Here is a 25,165-nt window from a genome sequence, read left to right on the forward strand (position 1 = left end):
CGGTCGATTAATACGAGCGGAAAGCGACCATCGGCTGTTGTGGCGGCCCACATCATCACCATGGACGGCGCTTGAGTTCGCGCAGCTGACCTCTTTGGCAAGTAAACACGATCATTTTGTTTTTTTTACAAACTGCTGGACAACGAATGTTTTCTCATCGGAGACGGAGAAAACCAAATTTGGCAGTTCAGCACTTTCGGCCAAGCTAAATAACTCTTTAGCTCCTTTGAGTCTATTTTGCGGTGTAAGTTCTTGCACTTCTTGAAATTTCAATGTCTTTACCCCGAGCTCATTTTTCAATATTTGCCGAATGGAATATTGCCATATGTTCAGCTCACAACCCATTTTTCGGCCACTGGGCCGCGTTTCGATCAAGTCGCTTCTTTACTTTTCGAACCATTTCTGCTGATTTGCCGTTTTCTTCCGTCCACTTCCTTGACGACGGTCTACGCTACCGGAAGATTTATTCACATTTAAATGCTGGAGTGCTCTAACGATAGCCACTTTTTTGGTTTTCCATCCAAATATAAAGAAATCACACTATCACGCTTGAATTCCATCACGAATAAGTGTTTTTCGGGAAAATTCTCGCCAAAATGCTTTTGTACGCTTGTACACAATATAATGGCCTGTAACTGGAATAATTTTAGCAGCTGTCGGACGAGTGGCTTAGAAATGACAGCAGTCTGAAGTTGGTTACAATTTTTTCAAATCACCCTGTATATACTTAGATCCGACAAGAAATACAATATACAATGGACAATATTGGCCCATCCCTTCGCAACCTGCTCCATTGAGGGTCAACATTTTAAATAATCATACCTGAAGTCAAAATAAATTTAATTAATCGAACATTGGCTGGGGGTATATGTATATATACCTGACGGCAAAACAGACTGATACTTTTTAGCTTCTTTTGGTGTATATGTTCTTAACATTTGGGTGGTTGAGTGGACCCAATGTTCAATCCCGATTCTTTCTTTAAAGGTTTTCGTTATCTCGTGTTGGAGGTTATTAAAATTTATTTAAAATGTTATTCATAATTTGGGTTCAAAACAAAATTGAGCGGAGGCATTTTCAATTACTCTTTGTTTCTAAATTACGAATCTAAAATTTGAAACTAAATTTAGAATGATTTTATAACGTTTTATCTTTTGTATTGATTATTTTCAAGAAAAATCTACGTTCGTTTTAATAAAAGTGAAACTATTTCCAACGCTTTATTATTGCTTAGAATTCTGGTAAGATCGTTGTACGTTAGAATAATCAGTTCTGAAAAAGTTGCACGCGATCGGCAAGAATTTCATCACGAGATGTGATGGTTACACACATATGCACGAGCATTTTTCAATTAGTTGCTTAAATAAGTGCTATGGGGTTTATCTTAAATAAAGGTATCATAAAGCCTCAAAGTATGCTTTAAAAAAGCCCCTCTTGCAGAAATATTTTATACCTGAAATAAAAGTGGAAATCTGTAGGTACTTTCCTTCGAAAATATTTCCAAAATCAAAAAAAAAAAAAAACAGTTTTTAAATTAAAAAATCCCCCCCTTTCAGTGAAAAATAAAATAAATTCAACTTCAATAACTCTTAGCGGGAAGTTCCATAAAATATCTCCACCCGCCACCTAATCTATAATCTTATCTGCAATTAATACTGTTTTAATGTCTTGCCATGCCTTTTTTGAAACCACTCAGTGACAAAATACGAACACCCTCTGAAAGAGAGGACGCGAAACAAATCGAACTTATTTCAGTTATACTTGGGTACAATTCGATAGACGAACTAAATTCAACAAATAATTGAGACGTAATTGTGAATCATAGCGAAAAAAAAAAAACCAAAAAAATCCGAAACGATTTCAAAATGATGGACAGCGGTACATATTTCATTGTGTTCTTCATGATGTTTCTAATATTGCCAATGTTGTGCATATTTATAAGGGTAGCTATTTGTGAATGGTGCAAATTCGAATTTGTTCAAAAAAGTTATTATTTTTTTTGTTTTAAGTATTGTGCAATTGTGAAACGTAATCGTTGGGAAGCTCAACAAAGAAATCGAGAGATGGGTATGTAATTTTTTTATGAACTTTGTATTTTAACCGTAAAGAGGTTCTTTTGCTCATAAGTTTTGGAATTTACGATAAAAAAAAGAAAAATAACCACTTAAAGGACTGCTACTCATAGACCGTCTTTATGGACGGTCTGGAGGTCGGCTCTACAGATGGTCTGAAGGCCGTCTTAAGAGACGGTCTGATTTCCGTCTCAATAGACTCGCCTGAAAGACGCCTCTGAAGATGGTCTGACCTATAGTAGGACTTCAATCCACAGAAAGCCTGTAGGAGATATTTTCTCGACAGAAGACCTATAGAAGATCTTCTATCACAATAACACACACAGGAGGACCTTTATCCATAGAAAAACTATAGTAGACCTGTAATAGACGACATCTGGGAGATCCTCTATCCATAGAAGACCTGTAAGAGGTATTTTACCGTAGAAGACCTGTAGTATGTCTTCGAACCACAGAATACCTGTGGAATGTATTTTCTCCAAAGAAGAAGGTGTTCTATCCAAAGAAAACTTCTAGAACGTCTTCTGTCTACAGAAGACCTCTAGTAGGTCTTCTATCCATATATGACTTATAGGAGGTCTTCTATCCCCAGAAGACCTCTAGAAGGTATTCCATCCAAAGAAGATCTCTAGAAAGACTTCTATCTACAGAAGACCTCTAGGAGGTCTTCTATCCATAGATGACCTGTAGGATGTCTTCAATCCACAGAAGAACCTTCGATCCACAGAGGACCTGCAGAAGCTAGTTTCTTCATAGAAGACCTGTTGGAGGTGTTCTATCCAAAGAAGACCTCTAGAAGGTATTCCATCCAAAGAAGATCTCTAGAAAGACTTCTATCTACAGAATCCCTAAGAGGTCTTCTATCCATGGATGGCCTGTAGGAGGTCTTCTATTTACAGAAGACCTTAAGGAGGTCGTCTATCCATATCAGTAGAACGTCTCGATCCACAGAAGACCTGTAAAAGCTATTTTCTCCATAGAAGACATTTAGGAGGTCTTCTATCCATAGGAGGTCTTCAATCCATAGAGAACTATAGAAGACCTGTAGAAGGTATTTTCTCCACAGAAGGCTTATAGGAACTCTTCTATCCCTAGACGACCTGCAGGCCATAATCCATAAAAGACCTGAAGGAAATCTTCAATACATAGACGACCTGTAGAATGTATTTTTTTCCCACAGAAGACCTATAGTAAAAGTTCTTTAGACCTCTAAAAGGTGTTCTCTCCAAACACGACCTCTTGAAGGTGTCCTTTCTATAGAATACCTCTAGGAGGTGATCTATCCATGGAAGATCCCTACATGGTACTATATCCTCTGTCCTCTAAGAGGTTTTTATCCACAATAGACCCATAAGAGGTCTTCTATCCATAGAAGATATGTGGAAGGTATTTTCTCCACAAAATACCTATAGGAGGTATTCTATGAATAGAAGATCTCTAGGATGTCCTCTATCCACAAAAGTTCTGTAGACTGAGCCACGGCAATACCTCTATGAATTCTCTTTATATGGCTATTCCATAAAAAAGAACCCACTAGTTCATATAAAAGGGTCTTACAAAAAAACTGTGCTGCTCGTCCAAAAGACTCCTTCACCAGCTTATTTATGAAGACCCCCTTACAAGCTCAAAAACCCCCTCTCGAGTTCATCTATAAAAAACCTCTCGAAATCGTCTTTAAAAAACACTCCCTCTCGAGCTCTTCTGTAATAAAAACTCTCTCTGGAAATCGTCTCTAAATCCGACACCCTCTAGAACTCGTCTTTAAAAAAGACTACTTTCTTTCAGTTCATCCCTAAGTTGAATGTTTTACCTCGACCCACATTAAGATCGCTGTCATACCTTTCGCATACATACCTAATATATTAACAAATATATTATAAAACTCTTCACATCAGTTTGAGTATTAACAAAATCTTATCGGAGACGAGTTCTATAATAAACGGCATAACAACCATCGGAATATCTTCTCTCCTGCTCTCTCGTGCGCTTTGCGTTTTTTTTTTGGCATTATCTTTCAAAATAAATACAAATGGTTTACTCTTATCTCCGTCCGTCAATGTTGTTGCTGGATGGGGGTAAATAATATCAGCTCTTTACAGGTCACTACCAATGGCAAAATGAAAATAAAAAAAAAAACAATAAAAAACAACAACAACAGCAAAAGCAAATGGGAAATCGTTACAAATTCGCTAAGCAAACAAATCGATATTTATTTTTAGTACGGTATTGAAGGAGGTAGCTAAGCGATCTAAAATAAACAAAGCAATAGGATTTTTGGTTTTCAGTTCAATTCCCTTGCGGAGGAGAGTTATTCCGGTGGCTAGTGGTGATAAGAAGAGAGAGAGAAAGGGCAGAATTTTTGCTGTGTAATAAAAATGAACGATTGGGTTTACTATGTAGCGGGATTTCTATTCCTCTTCTTAATCCTCCCCATCATCTGCTTCTGCTGCTACATTCGCAGCAACACTTTGGAAAAATTATGCCGCCCAGCACCATGTAGACGACGCTCCGTATCCACCTGGTTGAGAGCATGGCAATGTACGGCTAACCATAGAGACTCGGAGATTTATGAAGACAGTGGTATGTTTTGATTTTAAATTTAAAAATTAAGAACTTGAATCACACGAAGACACAAAATTTATGGATATGATGCGTAAAGAGAGGCTTTCCATAGAGGAGCTGATGAAAAAGCATTTCTTATGGACGGGATTCTATATCAGGCAGTCTTTATAGATGACGTGAAAAACGGTTTTTACACAAGAGCTCGAAAGGGAGTCTTTATAGACGAGCTCGGGAGGGAGTCTTTATAGACGAGCTCGAGAGGGAGTCTTTATGGACGAGCTCGAGAGGGAGTCTTTATAGACGAGCTCGAGAGGGAGTCTTTATAGACGATCTCGAGAGGGAGTCTTTATAGACGATCTCGAGAGGGAGTCTTTATAGACGAGCTCGAGAGGGAGTCTTTATAGACGAGCTCGAGAGGGAGTCTTTATAGACGAGCTCGAGAGGGAGTCTTTATAGACGAGCTCGAGAGGGAGTCTTTATAGACGAGCTCGAGAGGGAGTCTTTATAGACAAGCTCGAGAGGAAGTCTTTGTAGACGAGCTCGAAAGGGAGTCTTTATAGACGAGCTCGAGAAAGAGTCTTTATAGACGAGCTCGAGAGGGAGTCTTTATAGACGAGCTCGAGAGGAAGTCTTTGTAGACGAGCTCGAAAGGGAGTTCGAGAAAGAGTCTTTATAGACGAGCTCGAGAGAGAGTCTTTATAGACGAGTTCGAGAGAGATAGTCTTTATAGACAAGCTCGTGAGGGAGTATTTATAGACGAGCTCGGTGGAGTGTTATTATTAACGGGCTCGAGGGAGTGTCTTTATATACGAGCTTGAGAGTACGTTTTAAAGACAAGCTCGAGGGAGAGTTTTCTGGACGAAATGAAGAATGGGATTTCATAGGCGAGCTGGAGAAAGATTCTTTATAGACCTGTCCCCCGAGGAAGTTTTTATAGACGAGCACCCGAGATAGAGTCTTTACAGCTTCCGAGGGAGTCTTTTTTGTGAAGTTGTGTGTAGTAAAAAATGAAAGAGGAGTGGAAGACAAACCTTCTTCGACTTAAAAAAAAGTCCAAATCTTCTTCACTATCAGTCGTTACTATATTATTAAGAATTTTCATGCTAGGGGTTTGACCTGTTTTCCCCTCCAATCCCCAAAGTCGTGTAGGGTACCTAAAATACCTGCCGATTCCACCAAAAATATTTTTACAGTTCATTTCATTCAGTTATTTCACGCAATCTTATCTTCGAAGGTAGCCATAAAAAGAATCCGGTGATAAAATTTGTCATTTGTTATTAAATCCGACCGACCAAATTGGGCTTTTTTTCAACACAACGACAGAAAGTTTTTAAAAACATTGTAGAAAATATAAAAATTATGTTGTTTTCGGTTGTAAACAAAAACGGTTGTATTTTGGTCATAAAGAAGTAAATGAATTCGGTGAAAAAATTTGAATAAAATACGTTGTTTATTAAAAAGTTTTTAAAGTTAAATAAAATTATCAAAATGAGTATACTTGCCTTATATATCCTATTCTTTTTCATTATTTTCCTGGGAATGCCGGTGGTGTTCCTAATCATAAGGGTAATGAACGAAATCTACACTTATATTTGATAAAGATTATCTTGTTGATGTGGAAAATTTCTTGTAGTTTATTTTGTGGCTAGTAATGGAATATTGTGTATCGGGTTATGAATCTCGACGTGGACGTGCGACCAGACAACGGAATCCACAACGAAGAGGTAATTGTGATGCATGTTTCTAGAAAATGCTGGAAAAATGAATGTATATCCCAGACGAAACATTGATTTACGAAAAAGAGAGCAAGGTAAATCTTTTTATAGACGAGCTAAGGAAAGAGCCTATATAGACCAGCTGAGGAGGCAGTCCTTATAGACGAGATGAGGAGAGAGTCTTTACAGAAGAGCTGAGCAGAGAGTCTTTATAGAAAGCTGAGGAAAAAAGTGTTTATAGACGAGCTGAGGAGGGTATCACTATAGACGAGCTTGAAATTAGTTTTTTGAAGACCAGTATTTATAGACGAGCTCTTTAGGAATTATTTTAAATAGACCTCTAGGTCTTTCGTCTATAGAAGACCTGTAGAAGATCTTATATCTATAGAAGACAGGCTTGAAAGGCTTTACGTCAATTGAAGACCTGCAGAAAATCTACTATCTATTGAAAGCCTCTAGAAGTTCATCTTCAATTGAAGGCCTGTTGAAAGTATTTTGTCTATTGGAGACCTACAGAAGGTCTGCACAGAAGACCTGTAGAAGGGGTTCTATTCATAGAAGACATGTAGAAGGCCTTCTTCTATCCATAGAAGACCTGCAAAAGGTCATCTATCCATAGAAGACCTGTATATATTCTTCTGTCCATAGAAGACCTGTAGAAGTTCTTCTGTCCATAGAAAAGGTGTAGAAGATCTTCTGTCCATAGAAGACCTACATGAGGTATTCTGTTCATGTGAGACCTGCAGAAGGTATTCTGTTCATGTGAGACCTGCAGAAGGTCTTCTGTCCATAGAAGACCATCAGGTCTTCTCTCCATTGAAGACACGCAGAAGATCTGTTGTTAATAGATGACCTGTGGAAGATCTTCTGTCCATAGAAGACCTGTAGAAGGTCTTCTGTCCATAGACGACCTGCAGAAAATCCTGTATCCATAGAAGATCTATCCATAGAAGACCTATAGAAGGTCTTCTATCCATAGAAGACCTATAAAAGGTCCTACTATCTATAGAAGACCTGCAGAAGGTCTTTTATCCACAGAAGACTTGTAGAAGGTATTCTATCCATAGAAAACCTGTTGAAGGTATTCTATCCATAGGAGACCTGTAGAAGGTTTTCTATCAGTAGAAGACCTGTAGAAGGTATTCTATCCATAGGAGACCTGTAGAAGGTTTTCTATCCGTAGAAGACTTGTAGAACGTCTTCTAGCCGTAGAAGACCTGTGGAAGATCCTCTGTCCATAGAAGACCTGTAGAAGCTCCTATGTCCATAGAATACCTGTAGAAGGTTTGCTATCCATAAAAGACCTGCAGAAGGTCTTCCGTTCATTTCTACAGCTTGTCTTGAAAACTCAGACCCCTCATTTCGATTTTCAGTCTTCTACAGCAACCAAAGCTCCGGAGATTACCATCATTACGTTTTTGTAGTAAATCCTCAGACGAAGTGAATATATTGGAGACCAGATGAAAGCTTCCCACGAATTACAGCTGCTACTCTTTAATAAATTGAATTGTTGCCCATTTTTTTCTATAGTTCTTTGTTTTCTACCTATTTTTAGCCCAGACATCCTTGGGAAATCATTATCCCAAAATGTTTTTCTATTCAATTTCAGTTAGCAACGAATATCGAAAAATCACCTGACACATGACCATAGATCATAGCTTTTGTACAATGGCCCTTATGTTAAAATTCCTAGCATTGTTGTGGAATATGCCAACCCTCTTTGTCGTCATAACCACTCTTATCCCAAAAAAAATGGGGGAATTCATCAATGTCACGTCAATGCTCGTGTTTTTTTTTTTTTTTTTTTTTTTTTTTGGGTGGCAGGAGTAGACAATAGTTGGCATTTTTCGGGCGTTCTGTTTGCTGTGAAAGAGAACAGACAAACAGAAACAAAAACGAAAACGAAACTTACACCGTCATGCAAATGTCCCTTATCTTATCGAATGGATAATTTCGAACACAACTCATCGAAGCGTTTTCATTAATACATAATTCCGACACCAGTTTCGTTTGATTATCAAAGAAACCAAGTCAAATAAATATAGAAATCATTTTTTTTTTTTTGGCTGTGTGCGGCATTCATATGCCTCGAATAGATGATGACGGGCATTAAGGCTTTAATTCCATTCTATCAAATTTACGAACAGTTCGTTTTCGAATTGTGTCAAAAGAAGTGTTTACTTTAGTGCCTTTTCCCCACAAAAACAACGACCGCAACAATTGCAGAAAAAGAAAGTAGTTAATTTGCACTAATTCGCACAAGAAGTTAAGCACCTTCGAATATCCACGCGGCAAAAAAAAAAAAAATGTCAGCTGTTGAAAATATTATCGTTTATTTGGTGGCCATGGCCGTGGTCTTCGGCTTCTATCAATTGATAATTGTATGATTTTGTTAATGAAATTAAAAAATTGCTAAATGAATATGTTTAAATATGATTTTCTTATATCTGTAGTTGGGCATACGTCTCTATAAGACATGGCGTCTAAATCGTGATCTCCGCCAAAGAGGTAGGATTTATGTCGTGTTTTATCATCTAATTTAGCCTTGTGTAAATGCAAAGTGTTGATATATTGATAAAATGTGTCTACTGTTCCCCAGAGGGTGTTTATATTAGAATTATACGAATTTTGTTGTTGCAAAATCGTCAGGCAAAATCCCATTATTGTTGTTTTTATAAAAACAACGTTTATTTATGAGTGGAGAACGATGGTAATGTTTACCAGGGGGTAAGGCAGGGAATACCTAGGTTTCGGAAAGAGCCACCAATCCTCACCAGTTCCCTTGTTTCTTGTCTGGGATATTCTCCCCAGAAGTTATTTTAAAAATAACTTCTATGACAAAAAACATTTTTTTACCCAAGTGACGAGATCGTAAGCTCAATAGAAGAGGAACAAAAGAATTACATAAAACTAAAATTCTTTTGGAAAATCTTCTAAATCTTACAACCGCACTTATAAACATTTACATCTTTCTCCACTTGTTATGCTTTCGTTCAACCTGAACGAAGTAACATAACCATGTAAGTTTGTTTTGTCTGTTAGAACAAAAACCCCTTCGTCGACCGTGCCTGTGTCTATTAATAGAAAACAAGTGGAGAAAGATGTAAATGTTTATAAGTGCGGTTGTAAGATTTAGAAGATTTTCCAAAAGAATTTTAGTTTTATGTAATTCTTTTGTTCCTCTTCTATTGAGCTTACGATCTCGTCACTTGGGTAAAAAAATGTTTTTTGTCATAGAAGTTATTTTTAAAATAACTTCTGGGGAGAATATCCCAGACCAGAAACAAGGGAACTTTGTTCTTGATGGTCACTTAGTGATTCGTCACTTAAAACTTTCCAGTTTAGTACTGTCGGTGCAACTGTTGTTGAGACCAATGAAATGTCGATGATTGAAGTGGCGTTGCCTCTCATAAAAGTAGGAGTATTACCTTTATTGAGTATAGCTAGTCCAAGTGATGCTATCATCTCGCTGACTGCTAAACCTCTTTTGTCAGTTATCCGTGAGTACCATTCGGACGATTTGCTGTTAAAATCTCCAGCAATTAAGACGGGTGTATGCTGTAATTTTATGTGCCTTTCCAGTTCACAGATTTTTTTTAAAAACTCTTGTAGCTCCATGTTTGGCGAATAATAACAACTACATATGCTCAATTCCTTTGTGTGTATGACAACGAAATTTTCATTTTTCTCCTCAACGCTTTGTATAATTATTCCTGAATTTCTGACATATATCGACGCCTTTGTACTGACGTCTTGGTACCACAGTTTACCTTCACATTTCTTGTATTGCTCGCTGATTAGAATGATATCAGCTTCCATTTCAGAGGCATTTTTTATCATTAGATCTTGAGCTTGCCGTCCTCTTCCTAAGTTAATTTGTAGGATTTTAAATCGCATATCTACAATATGAGCCTGTTCCCATATAGTGATGTGTATTCTCTTGTTTAGCCTCAAGGCATATAACACATCTCATCTGGTTTGGACATGAGTTTGACTTGTGGCCATCAATCCCACATTTTCTACACATCTTGCTACGGTCTTTACCTTGGCAGTTTCGAGCAGTATGACCTTGTTCTAGACATCTATAACAATGTTTGGCAAAAATTTTTCGCCGTATACGGCATTGAACCAGTCCCACTCTAATCTTTGTATTTTTTAAGAGTGTAGCAGCAATATTGGCTGGTATTTCTACTAATGCTTGCTTAGTTCCTCCATAAAAGTTCCGGATATTGCGCACTTGGATATTACTCCTAGCCTCTGTATCATTGACAGCTTCCACTATACTGCTAATGATTTCTTCTTCGTCGGTCGTTTCTTCCATATCCCTTATATCGATGAAAAATTTTTCAACTCGGGTTTGTATTCTGACCTCTTCGCCAAGTGATGACTTAATGATATCTTCTAGCTTTTTGACATTTCCGTCTCTGTTTCCTACCACTATCTGGACGTCTCCTTCCTTGGTTTTACGGATTTTTTGGATTCCAAATCCAATTTCTTCGGGTTTTATCGAAATTTTCATTTTCTTAACAATATCTGCATAGGTGGAATTGCCGCTTTGAATTGTAATGGAATCTCCTTTTCGTCTAATATTGTTCCTTTCACTTCTTTTTTTAACTTTTGCCTTTCTGCGTTCTACCATTGACCATTGAGAGTTACTTTCAGATTTATTTTCACTTATTTCTGATTCCTTTTCTATTGTTTCTTTTCTTTCTGGTTCTCCAGTACGCACTATTTTATTTATTTTACTTTTCTCGGGAGAGATGGACGCAGTCCTTTTTTGTTTGGCTTTTGGTATTACCTCTATCTGTGGGGGCTATACCAAATCGTGGACCTACACATGCAAGGTTTCGTCAACGGAGCTAGAACCCATTTTGACCTACAAATACCAATTTTCAGAAAAAAATGTGGCAAAAATCATCAAATTACTGAATATCGGGAGGTACCGTTATATGGGGGCTATACCAACGTGGACCTGTATTTACAATGATTCGCCACACGAACTGGGACCCATTATGATCTACAACTACCAAATTTTCAGAGAAATTCGTGAAGAAATGTGTCAAAAATCATCAAAATACCGAATATTGGGAGGTACCGTTATATGGGGACTATACCCAAACGTGGACCTATACATACAATGTTTCGCCACACGAACTAGGACCCAGTATGACTCACAAATACTAATTTTTAGACAAATTAGTGAAAAAATGTGGCAAAAACCATCAAAATACCGAATATTGGGAGGTACCATTATATGGGGGCTATACCAAAACGTGGACCTATACATGCAAAGCTTTGCCACACGTACAGGGACCCGTTATGACCTACAAATACCAATTTTCAAACAAATCCGTGAAAAAATGTGGCATAAATCATCAAAATACCGAATATCGGGAGGTGCCGTTATATGGGGACTATACCAGAACGTGGACCGATATATCTCATTTTCAATACCAACCATCCTAGACACAATACCAATTGCTCTGCTAAATTTTGGCACTCTACGCCAAATAATGTGGGCTGTATCGCGATTTCAACAGACAGACAGACGGACATCGCCAAATCGACTTAGAATTTTATGCTGATTATGAATATATATATATATACTTTATGGGATGTACGACGATTATTTAAGGATGTTACAAAGGGAATGACAAAGTTAATATACCCTCCTTTCCAAGGTGGAGGGTATAAATATTGGCATGTTCAAAATTTGAAGGAAATCGAACACATATATATATCCAGTTCTATGCGAAATCATAAATTTCGATAAATTCCATTTTCATAACAGATTTCGGGTTAAGAGAAATATTCAGGTATAGCAAGTTGTACAGGATCGCTGTCTTCTTTCACAAGTTATGACAGATAAAAAAATTGAAAATTGTGAACCTTTGTGGGTGAGGTACCAGAAGGGGTTCGCAGATATATATCTTCTTGACAGCAGATCTTTTGTTACTAAAAATAATGAGATATGTGAAATTTGTAGAGAACGTGATGCTAGGGGGTCAGAATAGAACCCTAGTGTTTTTGGAGATGGTCGCATGATATTTAGGGGCTCAAATGTACCAAAAACAGAACATTTTCAGGATTTTGCAGTTGCTTTGTTGGCCACAATTATGAACCAATAGACGCGAATATTTACATGGTGTTAGAGTTTAAGACTGTTCGAAAACCTACCAATTTGGCGATGAAATTTTTTTTTCAATTTGACTTACAATTTTCAATGGTATATTTTCTAATTTTTGACACCCCCAACACTACGTTTTGAGGGTATTGTATGCATGTCGCAATTATCGTCCGATTCTCTCGAAATTTTGCATGGCGGTAGGGTTAGGGTCAGAATAAAAGCCTATTGTTCTTAAGATGTACATTTAAAGGTTCAAATGGACTAAAAAAAAAATTTTTTTCTAATTTTGTAGTCGCTCCATAGGCCACAATTAAAAACTAATCCACACGGAATTTCGCATCGGAAGAGAGTTAGGGACAGGGAAGACGTCTAGCATTTTGGATGACCATTGGATTACATTTAGCTGTAAAATGGACCGCAAGTTTCGTGTAAAATTATTTTGAATATCTAACAACAGTACGGAGTGCATAAATATTGGCCAAATTCTCCGGGTCAAAAACCTAAGGGTAACCTCTGGGCCGGGACATTATTTCAAAAATGAATTCTTTCAAAATGGATTTGGGGACTTAGAACAGAATGTAGTGTTGCAGGGTATCACATGGTCGCCCCCCCCCCCCTACTATAGCCCTTGCTTACCTTGTTTTTTCTGTCATTCGTTGTAAAGAAACACTTTGCGAAAACAGTTGATTTTATTGGTAGTGCCTAATTATAATTTAAAGTACAAAGGATAAAATCTGATAAACATATAAATGGGAGCTATTTCCAAATCGGAACCGATCTCGATAAAATTTGGCAAAGATATTTCTGAGCTGTATTTGATATATTTCCCTGAATATCGTTGTTACGGAGTGCATATTACGGCTGTGGGTAACAAATATAACAAATCGGATGAACAGTATATTTGGGAGCTATAGCTATATCTGAACCGATCTTCACCAAATTTGACATACTAGCTTCTAGACTCAATTCGGTCGTAAGTGCCAAATTCCATCCCATTTGGAATTAGACGAAATATTAGACGTTTGGTGCACAATAAAAGGCCGAACCGATCTCGAAAAAATTTAGCAAAGGTATTTCTGAGCTGTATTTGGTATATTTCCCTAAATATCGTTGTTACAGAGTGCATATTACGGCTGCGGAAGACAAAAATAACAAATCGGATAAACAATATATATTGGAGCTATAGCTATATCTGAACCGATTTCGATAAAATTTGGCATACTTATTTTGAGGCCTATGAGGGTGTATATGCAAAATTCCATACAAATCGGACAATCATATATATGTGAGCTATATCTAAATTTTGGCCGATTATCTTCAATTTCAATAGGGTTCGTCCTTGGGCCAAACAAATGATCTGCGCAAAATTTCATCTGTATTGGGCAATTAATGCGAACTGTACTTTGTTTACAAAAATACATGGACAGACGGACGGACGGACATGCATAAATCGACTCAGAATGTGATTCTATGCAGATCATCAAAAGGAACTATGGGTCTATCTCGTTTCCTTTTGCCTGTTACAAATAAATGCACAAAGACATAATATCCTGACCACCTTGTGGTGTAGGGTATAAAAATTATCGCAGTCATCACCTTTACCTACAACAGGAATTTCTGAGTAGCGTACAATAAGTGAGTTTAAAAGTGTCTATTACTGAAGAGACGAAGGGAGACTATTACAGACGTGCTGAAGAGGGATTCTTTGATAGACCTGTACAGAAGAATAAAATAATTTTCTGTCATAGGCGGTAGTATCCATTACGAATCTCAAATACTAAATTTGAAAGAATTCCGGTGAAAAATGTCGCAAAAATTATCAAAATACCGAATATCGGGAGGTATCGTTAGATGGGGGCTACACGAAGACGTGGACCTGCACAGACAATTTTCTGTCTTAGGTTGTAGTATCCATTTCGAACTTCAAATACCAAATTTGAAACAATTCCGGTGAAAAATGTCGCAAAAATTATCAAAATACCGAATATCGGGTGGTACCGTTATATGGGGGTTACACGAAGACGTGGACCTGCACAGACAATTTTCTGTCTTATGCTGTAGTATACACTACGAACTTTAAATACCAAATTTGAAACAATTCCGCTGAATAGCGTCGCTAAAATCATCAAAATACCGAATATCGGAAGGTATCGTTATATGGGGGCTATATGAAAACACGGACCTATATGGTCAATACCAAAAGTCCTACTGGCATAATATACATTTGAGTAAAATTTTATCGACCTACTTTATTTGGTTCGGAAGCTAGAGAGATTTCCACAGACGGATAGACGGACGGACATAGAATTTTATGCTGATCAAGAATATATATATATACTTTGTGGGGGCTAAAATGTATGTTTCGAGGTGTTACAAACGGAATGACCCTCCATACTATGGTGAAGGGTTGCATATCAGTTGTATGTGGATTTCGCTTCGGATTTAAAATAAATCCGGTCGTGAGAAGATCAATTTTGTATAACAAATCTGGTTGAATAAATCTTTATAATGCGGATAAAATTTTGTATCTAAACGTGCTATGACTTTGGTGTTAAAAGACATAATTGAGATTTATAATTCAAAATGAGTCAAATGACAATAGTGAAAAAACTACTGTTCCCAAACCACTTTATATGGGCCTTGATCTATACGATTTGCCCAAAAACACTTGTTGTGATTGTACGAAATATAAGCATTCCATAAGAGAGGTATAAATACATTTTGACATTTCCTCCAATACAATATTGGAGTAACGCAAGAATATCACATATGATAGGAGAATAAACATTTGACTTTATTAAAAATACAAAACAACTTTACCACATAACATAATGACTGAGTAAAACATTGCGTATGAGCAATATTTCGATAATCACTTATAACTCATACGTCACATGTGACATCACAAATGATATTTATTTGTTTATCTTTAGCATTTATTTTCTTCTAGAACATAACTATTCTGATTTTCGATTTCGAAAACGTCATTCCTAATATTTATTTTTCCATTGGGAATGCTCTCCCGACAACTCCCCTTAAAACGAAAATTCTTTCATTAAATGTCCCACATTATTTGAAAATTTCGCATTAGTTTGTGATATTTTTCGAAATCATTTTCATATATTTCACAGACACTACTACTACTACTAAATTGCCTATAACTTGTCGAAGAACCCGAGGGAGGGGGTTGTAGACGAGTGTAATGCCACAATCTTATCACACTTATCTGGAAAAAATATCTAATGAAGCAAACACATAGAAAAAAAAACTTGAAGAAACTTTCAACTTGAAATACAATATCAGAAATTAAACAACAAATTGAATTGAATGTTGGTAAATAAATGAGATTTTCGGGTGGTCAACAACGAATAATGGAGTACCCTAGAGCGAATATTTTACGACACCCCTATAGAAGGTATTTTATCTGTAGAAGTCTTAAATATATATTAGATCGGAATGTAGTTTTAAATTTGAAGATCCTTAGAGGGTATTCACAGAATAGTGGAGAGAAAATCAACGCAGCTTAACATTGAAATAAATTATGTTAATTATTTAGAAAGTAAATTTTTAACCAATTTTAATTAAAATAAGTAGGTATTTTGATGATTTTAGATATATAATTTTTAACGGAATTTTTTCGAATTTCGTATTTAAAGTTGGTAATGTGTGCTACAGCCTATGACAGAAAACTGTCTGTGCAGGTCCACGTCTCCCATATAACTATACCTCCCTTTGTTCGGTATTTTGATGATTTTAGCAGCAATACTTACCGAAATTGTTTCAAATTTGAAAATTTCGCATTTGAAGTTCGGAATTGCCCTATGACAACATATTACATATGAAGACTTGGTATAGCGCCCATATAAGGGGTTTCATTTCTCAGGAATTTTTTCTACGGATTTTTTTTCTTAAATTTCAAGTCCTTCCAAATGGTGGAGGGCATAAAAAGTTTGGCCCGGCCGAACATATGTGCTTTTTCACTAAACTTTATTTTTGTACCTTTGTCCATTAAACAATGGTGTGTGATGCCAGGTTGGGGTGTTCCTTCCTTTGAATATAACTACTGCAGGCAATATCCAGATGAGCCTATATAGCCGACAAAAAAATATCACACCATTTTTATACCCTCAGCCATATGGCTACAGAGGTTATATATCATTTGATACGGCCAAAAGGTGCCTCGTCGAAATAACAGGTCTCTTTGGACCAAATCCATTTCAAGACATTTGGAGTCGTTCTAGCAATGTCCGTCCGTCCGTCTGTTTGTTTGGCTGGTGCCCACAATAACTCTTGAAGGTAGTATCCGATTTGGTCCAAACTTGTTACATCGTAATATTATTGTCAAACTTAGATCGAGTCAACATTTTAAAAGTACCTTTTGGTACCTCCCCCGCAAATGTTTAAAATTTTTAATAACTGAAGCCATCATAATATCCGAAATAAGCATTCGGTTCACTTTAAATTACACACATCACAATATTAGTATTAACCCAAGGCCTAGTGTAAAATTATGACATATCGGTCCACTCCTCCACCACAAAGGTTTAACATTTTGAGCATCCATGAAGCTCATAAAACGCGAAATTAACATCCCATTCCATTCTGACTTGGTAAATCTCAATATTTCCATCAACGTAAGATCTGTTATAAAAATGGCACAAATCGGACCATTTCTTTTACTACCTCCCCCACATAGGGTTAAGGATTAAAAAAAAAACGAAACGCTCAAAGAAAGCGAAATAAGCAACTCTTTTCAAATTTCACTTATTTGTTAAAGCAGGATCTGTTGTAAAGATGATGTATATCTGCCAACCCTTCTGGTACCTCACCCACAATTTCCAATACTTTTATCTGTCATAAGTTGCGAAACAAGTCAGCTATTCTTTACAACTTGTTAATATTAAATATTTCTATCAAAGAGAAATGTGATATGAATTTGTAATTTATCGGAATTTTCGGAATACCGAATATCGGGAGGTACCGTTATAAGGGGGCTATATGAAGATGTGGACCTGCAAAGACAATTTTCTGTATTGTAGTATCCATTACGAACTTCAAAATACCAAATTTGAAACAATTCCGGTGAATAATATCGCAAAAATCATCAAAATACCGAATATCGGGAGGTACCGTACCGAAGACGTGGGCCTACAAAGACAATTTTTTGTCTTAAGTTGTAGTATCCATTACGAACTTAAAATGCCGGTGAATAATATCGCTTAAATCATAAAAATACCGAATATCGGGAGGTATCGTTATATGGGGGCTATAGGAAAGTGTGAACCGGCACAGACAATTGTCTGTCATAGGCTGAAGTATCCATTACGAACTTCAAATAACAAATTTGAAAAAAATCCGCTGAATAATGTCGCTAAAATGATCAAAATACCGAATATCGGGAGGTACCGTTATATGAAGGCTGTACCAAAACGTAGACCTACATGGCCCATTTTCAATACCAAAAGTTCTGCAGACATAATATACATTTGAGTAAAATTTTATAAAACTACTTCATTTCGTTCGGAAGCTAGAGTGGTTTCCACAGACGGATAGACGGACGGCCATCACTAAATCGACATAGAATTTTATGCTGATCAAGAATATTTATACTTTGTGGGGTATAAAATGTATATTTCGAGGTATATTTCGAGGAATGACAAACTTAATATACCCTCCATATTATGGTGGAGGGTATAAAAATGGAATTCTTGGTCTGCTACATCTGATACCTCAAGCGAATTCCCACATTTTTCACAAATTTGCACTTATCTCATAGAAAGTATTCGATATAGTCCAAATCTGGCGCATTGTAATATTTATATCATTCCTAGGTCATATACGAATTGGTCAATATTGTCCAACTGCTTCGGAAGGGTCAACTGTTTGTATAATCATAACTCAAGGCCGGGATTTTACATCTGTCGGCGACTGATACTATTTTACTTGTTTTGACAATTTTTACAAATTTAAATATTCTTTCATTCAAAAATAGACATGGTTTGACAATTCATTGTCCCATCAGCTGCGTCGATGCAGCTACCTGTATTCTTCTACCATGTTGTAAACAAGCTATTAGCAGCCTCGAACGAAAAGGTATAAACAAAGCACACTTATTCTCTCTTGATTTTCTTTTTATACCCTACACCACATAGTGGTAAGGGTATTATGTCTTTGTGTATTTGTTTGTAACATGGAGAAGGAAGCGAGATAGACCCATAGTTACTTTTGAGGATCTCCATAGAATCACTTTCTGAGTTGATTTATGCATGTCAGTCCGTCCGTCCGTCTGTCCATGTATTCTTGTAAACAAAATGCAGGTCGCATTTATTTTCCGATTGAAATGAAGTTTTGCACAAATCATTTGTTTGGTCCAAGGACGAACCCTATTGAAATTGGAGATAATCGGTCAAAATTTAGATATAGCTCCCATATATATGTTCGTCCGATTTGCCTTTTATTGTGCACCAAACGTGTAATATCAGCCCGAATAGTATGGAATTACAACCAAATTAGACCTGAAAATAAGTATGCAAAGTTTGATCGAAATCGGGTCAGATATAGCTATAGCTCCCATATATATTGTTCATCCGATTTGTTATTTTTGTTCTCCGCAACCGTAATATGCACTCTGTAACAACAACATTTGGACAAATAGATCAAATGCAGCTCAGAAATACATTTGCTAAATATTATCGAGATCGGTTCAGATTTGGATGTATCTCCTATATATAACTTCGTCCGATTTACCTTTTGTGCACCAAACGTCTAATATTTGCCCAAATGGGATGAAATTTGACACTTACGACCGAATTGAGTCTAGAAGCTAGTGTGTCAGATTTGGTGAAGATCGGTTCAGATATAGCTATAGTTTCCATATATATTGTTCATCCGATTTGTTATTTTTGTCCTCCGCAGCCGTAATATGCACTCTGTAACAACAATATTTGGGGAAATAAATCAAATGCAGCTCAGAAATATCTTTGCCAAATTTTATCGATATCGGTTCAGATTTGGATATAGCTCCCATATATATCTTTATCTGATTTCAATTTAATTTTGCACCAAATAAGCAATACAGGTCCGAATTTAAAGGATACAAATGCTTCGGCATATTTAGTCCTTTGAACTTTAAATTATAATTATAATTGAATAATTATATGATTGAATTCTCCCATAAAAACTTTTAATTGTTATGTGGAGCTCTACTAAATTAACAAAGAGTGTCTCACCTCTACTAAATCATGTATTCTGAGCAAGGATGATGTAAACGCACTTTAAGGCATGTTTACATATCATAAATCGATGGAATTTCATTTGACGCATACGCATCGGAATTGACAGTAGAATTCCACAGAGTTTATTATGTTTTACTCTTCCTTAACTACCACATGTAGGGTATCTCTTATATTTTATATCAACTTTTGCGCACTGCCTTTGTAAATAACACAACTGCTGTTCTCGCCCCCCCCCCCCCCCCCCCAAATTTCGTACCCACTCACAACAATATTCAGTAGAAGGCAATTCAGAATAACAACGACAACAATAACATAAGATAACAAAACAAAACATTCGAGTAACGTCTAAGAAATGAAAAACGTTCAAACAGTAAAATAGACGTCTGATAATTAAAACGAAATAGAAATTTGAGTCTTCTCACGTCGCGTCCAAACTAAGAAAGTTCATTTAACTACGAAATTTTCTTGAAGGAACTATTACAAAAATATTTAATTTCAAAATTGTGTAATTTCGAAAAAAGAAATACGATTTTCAAGTGTTGCCAACATGCAGGACGTCCTGTTGTATATTTCGGCATTTTTCATGATATTTTTGTCGTGTGCCATTGTTTGTTTTTGTTTACGCTTTTCCATGTGGATTTACATGGAATACCGGAATCCACTGCAAATCCAACGACATCCGTATGCGCGTCGCTGTCAAATGAGAGGTAATGAGTGTCTGTGTGTGTGCGAAAATATTTACAAATTTGAAGAAAATAAATGTAAAATTAAAAACAAATATTGTCAATCAAAAAATAATATTGTGATATGTTTGTACACATTCGTGTTCTACAAGTGTCATCGGACAACTAAATAATTTCTTAAGGAACCAGAAATATACTGAGGAAATTTAATTCAATTCAATACCGAACATATACTCTTTTCCAGAACCTGCAAGAATCCACTAGTTTTGCAATTTTCTTCGATATCATAAAGGGAAAATCGGTTATCGTAGTAAAAACTTTTATATTCTTGCAATTCTGGAACAGACCAATAATCTAAAAGTTTTTACGCCTTACAAATCTGATAAGGCATGATAATTGATTCCGAAAAATACAATAAACCAGGATAAAAAATGTGTTGTATACCGCGTTCAAGAACGAAAAAAAGATACTACGCCATTCTCGGAGTCAAGCCAACAAGCGGTCCCCTTCAATTCAGGAGGCACTGTTGATTTATTTTAAACAGGATTTACAAAAGTGATCTTGGAAAGATTATAACAACAACCAGCCCAATCACGATTCCGTTCGGAAGTGTTCTCTTTTACTTTTATTGTCATCATACGCTCTGTCACAGTACCCGAAAGAATCTACTAGAATTGGAATTTTCTTCCATATAATAAAGGACAAAGCGGTTATCCGTGGTAAAAAGTTTTACATTCTTGCAGTTCTGGAACAGACCAATAAACAAAAATTTCTCTCGAAATACAAGGTGGCGCAAAAGGCGATATTTTTTGACTGTTATTTACAAAAAAAAAAAAAAAAAAAAAAAAAAACTTTCATTTCACGTTTCGTATTTTCCCCATTTCATTTAAGTGGTAGTTTTCGGAATTTTTTTTTTAATTTTTCAATTTCCTTCGAAATGGTGGAGGGTATAAAAAGTTCGGCCCGGCCCCGAACTTAGCTGTTTATACCCTACACCACAAGGTGGTCAGGGTATTATGTCTTTGTGCATTTGTTTGTAACAGGCAGAAGGAAACGAGATAGACCCATAGTTCTTTTTGATGATCTGCATAGAATCACATTCTGAGTCGATTTATGCATGTCCGCCCGTCCGTCCGTCCGTCTGTCCGTCCGTCCGTCCGTCTGTCCATGTATTTTTGTAAACAAAGTACAGGTCGCATTTATTGCCCGATCCAGATGAAATTTTGCAAAGATCTTTTGTTTGGCCTAAGGACGAACCCTATTGAAATTGGAGAAAATCGGTCAAAATTTGGATATAGCTCCCATATATATCTTCGTCCGATTTGACTTTTATTGTGCACCAAACGTGCAATATCAGCCCGAATTGTATGGAATTTTGCACATATACCCATATTAGGCCTGAAAATATGTACGCCAAATTTGATCGAAATCGGTTCAGATATAGCTATAGCTCCCATATATATTGTTCATCCGATTTGTTATTTTTGTCCACCGCCGCCGTAATATGCACTATGCAACAACAATATTTGGGGAAATATATCAAATACAGCTCAGAAATACATTTGCTAAATTTTGTCGAGATCGGTTCAGATTTGGATATAGCTTCCATATATAACATCGTCCGATTTACCTTTTATTGTGCACCAAACGTCTAATATTTGTCTAAATGGGATGGAATTTGGCACTTACGACCGAATTGAGTCTAGTAGCTAGTATGTCAAATTTGGTTCAGATTGGTTCAGATATAGTTATAGCTTCCATATATATTATTCGTCCGATTTGTTATATTTGGCACCCACAACCGTAATATGCACTCTGAAACAACGATATTCAGGGAAATATATCAAATACAGCTCAGAAATATCGTTGCCAAAGTTTATCGAGATCGGTTCAGATTTGGATATAGCTCCCATATATATCTTTATCCGATTTCAAATTAATTGTGCACCAAATGGGCAATACAATTCCGAATTTAAAAGATACAAATGCTTCGGCATATTTAGTCCTTTAAACTATAAATTATAATTATAATCATATCGTGTATGATTGAATTCTCCCATAAAAACTTTTAATTGTTATGTGGAGCTCTACTTAATTAGCAAAGTGGTGTAGGGTATCATAAAGTCGGCGCCGCCCGACTTTAAGACTTTCTTTACTGGTTTTTTACTTGTTTTTTTTTTACGTCGAGAATATGATGTCATGTAAATGGCCGCCGCCGCAGTTTACTGTCATTTAAGCCCATTTCATGGCATTTTCCATCACTTAGGCCAAAACTTCCGGGAACTGAAAGAGTCTGATTCTTGTTGACATAAGCCCGCGACTTCATTAAGATCCAAGAAAAGAAGTCTGGAGCGGTCAACTCAGGCAATTTTTCCTGGCCAGTACAAATCGCCAAAACGGGAGATTTGGCTCCCGGACACACAGCAAACATTATTTGACGTAGAGCTTCAAAATTTGGCAGAACAATTGCCTTTGTATGTAGGATGGTCGGTATTGAAAATGAGATAGATTGGTCCACGTTTTTGTATAGCCCCCATGTAACTGTACCTTCCGATTTTCGGCATTTTTTTTTTTTGGATTTGTGTCATATTTTTCCACGGATTTGTCCAAAAATTGGCATTTGTAGTTCGCAATTGGTTCTAGCTCCAGTGGCGGAACATTGCATATATTGGTCCACGTTATCGTATTGCTCCCAAATAATGGTGCCTCCGGATATTCAGTAGTTTGCTGATTTTTGCCACATTTGTCCACGGATTTGTATAAAAATTGGAATTTCTAGGTCATAATGGGCTATGGCTCCGGTGGTCGAAAATTGTATATGTAGGTCTGCGTTTTTTTACAGCTCGCACATAACGGTACCTCCCGATATTCGGTATTTCGATGATTTTTGCCACATTTTTTCACGAATTCGTCTTAAAATTTATCTTTTTAGGTCATAATAGGTTCTACCTCTGGTGGCGAAATATTGTATGTATAGGTCCACGTTTTTGTCTAATCCCCGTATAACGGTACCTCCTGATATTCAGTATTTTGATGATTTTTGCCACATTTTTTCACAGACTTGTCTAAAAATTGGTATTTGTAGTTTATAATGGGTTCTAGCTCCGGTGGCGGAATATAGTATATATAGGTCCATGTTTTGGTATAGCACCCATGTAACGGTACCTCTCGATATTCGTTATTTTTTTTGTTTATATTTTGCAACATATTTAAACGGATTTGTTCAAAAATTGGTATTCGTTGTCCGTAATGGGTTCTAGCTCCTGTGGCGGAACATATCATGTATAGGTACACGTTTTTGTATAGTCCCCATATAACGATACCTCCCCATATTCGGTATTTTGGTGATTTTTGCCATATTTTCAACGCCTTTGCCAAAAAATTGGTATTTGTAGTTCATAATGGGTTCCGGTAGCAGATCATTGAATTTTTAGTTCCACCTTTTTCTATAGCACACACATAAAGATGCAAACCGATATTCAGTATTTTGATAATCCCAGTCACATTTACCCATGAAATTGTTTCAACTTTGGTATTTTAGAAGATTTGGTAGATGACAATCCTTGAAGTAAAAAAAATTGTCTATAGAGGTTCCCGTTTAGGTATGGCTCCCATACAACGGCCTCACCCACTTTATGGTTTTTTGAAAAATTTAACAGCATTATCCAAAATGGAATTCAGATATTTTTTTATAAAAATGTTTTCTTTACCCAATGGTGGAGGGTACTCGGCCAAAATTAATGTTTTTACTTCTAAAAGCAACACTTACGATATCTTCGCTTGCTCGTTGTTTTTACAGCCTCCACCTGGAGGATATATTATGGAGGGTTGGTCATTACGTTTGTAACACCTCGAAATCTAGATTTTAGGCCCCACAAAGAATATATATTCATGATCAGCATAAAATTCTATGTTGATTTAGCGATGTCCGACCGTCTGTTCTTCTGTGGAATTCACTCTAGCTTTCGAACGAAATGAAGTAGGTTGATAAAATGTTAATTATATTTGCAGGAGTTTTGGTATTGAAAATGGGCCAGGTAGGTCCACAGTTTCGTATAGCCCCCATATAACAGTACCTCCCGATATTCGATAATTTGATGATTTAGTGACATTATTCTCCGGAATTCTTTTAAATTTCGTATTTGAAGTTCGTAATGGATACTACAGCCTATGACAGAAATTTGTCTGTGCAGGTCTACGTTTTGGTATAGCCCCCATATAATAGTACCCCCCTATATTCGGTATTTTGATGATTTTAGCTACATCATTCACCGACGTTTTTTAAATTTCGGCTACATTCGGTATTATTAAGATTTGAACGGAATTTTAAATTTTAAACGGATTTTATTTTTTTGAAAATTGCCAAATTCGTTCCCAATGGTGGAGGGTATTCACAGTTCGACCCGTTTTTTCATTTTTTTAAATCTTATATTGTTGTTGCATTACGTCGCATCAAGAACGAAATCTCTCAATATTTGCTTGAATAAAAAATCTACAATATTTGCATTTGACGAAATCATGGCAGAAGAATACAGGTAGATGCATTAACGCTTGGGAGCATTGATATGTCGAAAAAATTTAAATGTTTTTTTTTCAAATATAAGTAGATTTTTATATGTTTTCTTATACTACGTCATTCGGAGGCTATTATAATTCGCGTTTTTTCAAAAATTTTTACAAATTTACATAATTTTTAATTCAATATTTTCAATTCCAAAATTGGTTTGACAGTTCATTATCCCAGCAGCTGTGTCGACGCGTCTACCTATAT

The 25,165-nt window shown here is 36.5% G+C and overlaps 1 protein-coding gene across 9 annotated transcripts in view; it reads left to right on the forward strand.

The window, feature by feature from the left end:
* Nucleotides 1-25,165, forward strand: part of LOC101894094 (uncharacterized) — an 81,815-nt gene that overhangs the window by 26,863 nt on the left and 29,787 nt on the right. Inside the window, exons 1-2 of one of the 9 annotated variants that reach the window (XM_005181431.4) lie at nt 1,814-1,943; nt 2,010-2,067. The exons of 4 other annotated variants lie outside the window; for them this stretch is intronic. In XM_005181431.4, coding sequence (XP_005181488.1) covers nt 1,866-1,943; nt 2,010-2,067 — 136 coding nt within the window. In that variant the 5' untranslated portion in view covers nt 1,814-1,865. Of the gene's footprint in view, nt 1-1,813; nt 1,944-2,009; nt 2,068-4,375; nt 4,653-6,056; nt 6,201-6,267; nt 6,359-8,602; nt 8,731-8,802; nt 8,858-20,193; nt 20,419-25,165 lie in introns of those variants that run through there. 4 more of the 9 variants (XM_005181427.4, XM_005181432.4, XM_005181423.4 and 1 more) reach the window with 4 other exon arrangements.

The sequence above is a fragment of the Musca domestica genome, unplaced genomic scaffold (assembly GCF_030504385.1).
Source record: "Musca domestica strain aabys unplaced genomic scaffold, Musca_domestica.polishedcontigs.V.1.1 8, whole genome shotgun sequence".
Taxonomy (NCBI): Eukaryota; Metazoa; Arthropoda; class Insecta; order Diptera; family Muscidae; genus Musca; species Musca domestica.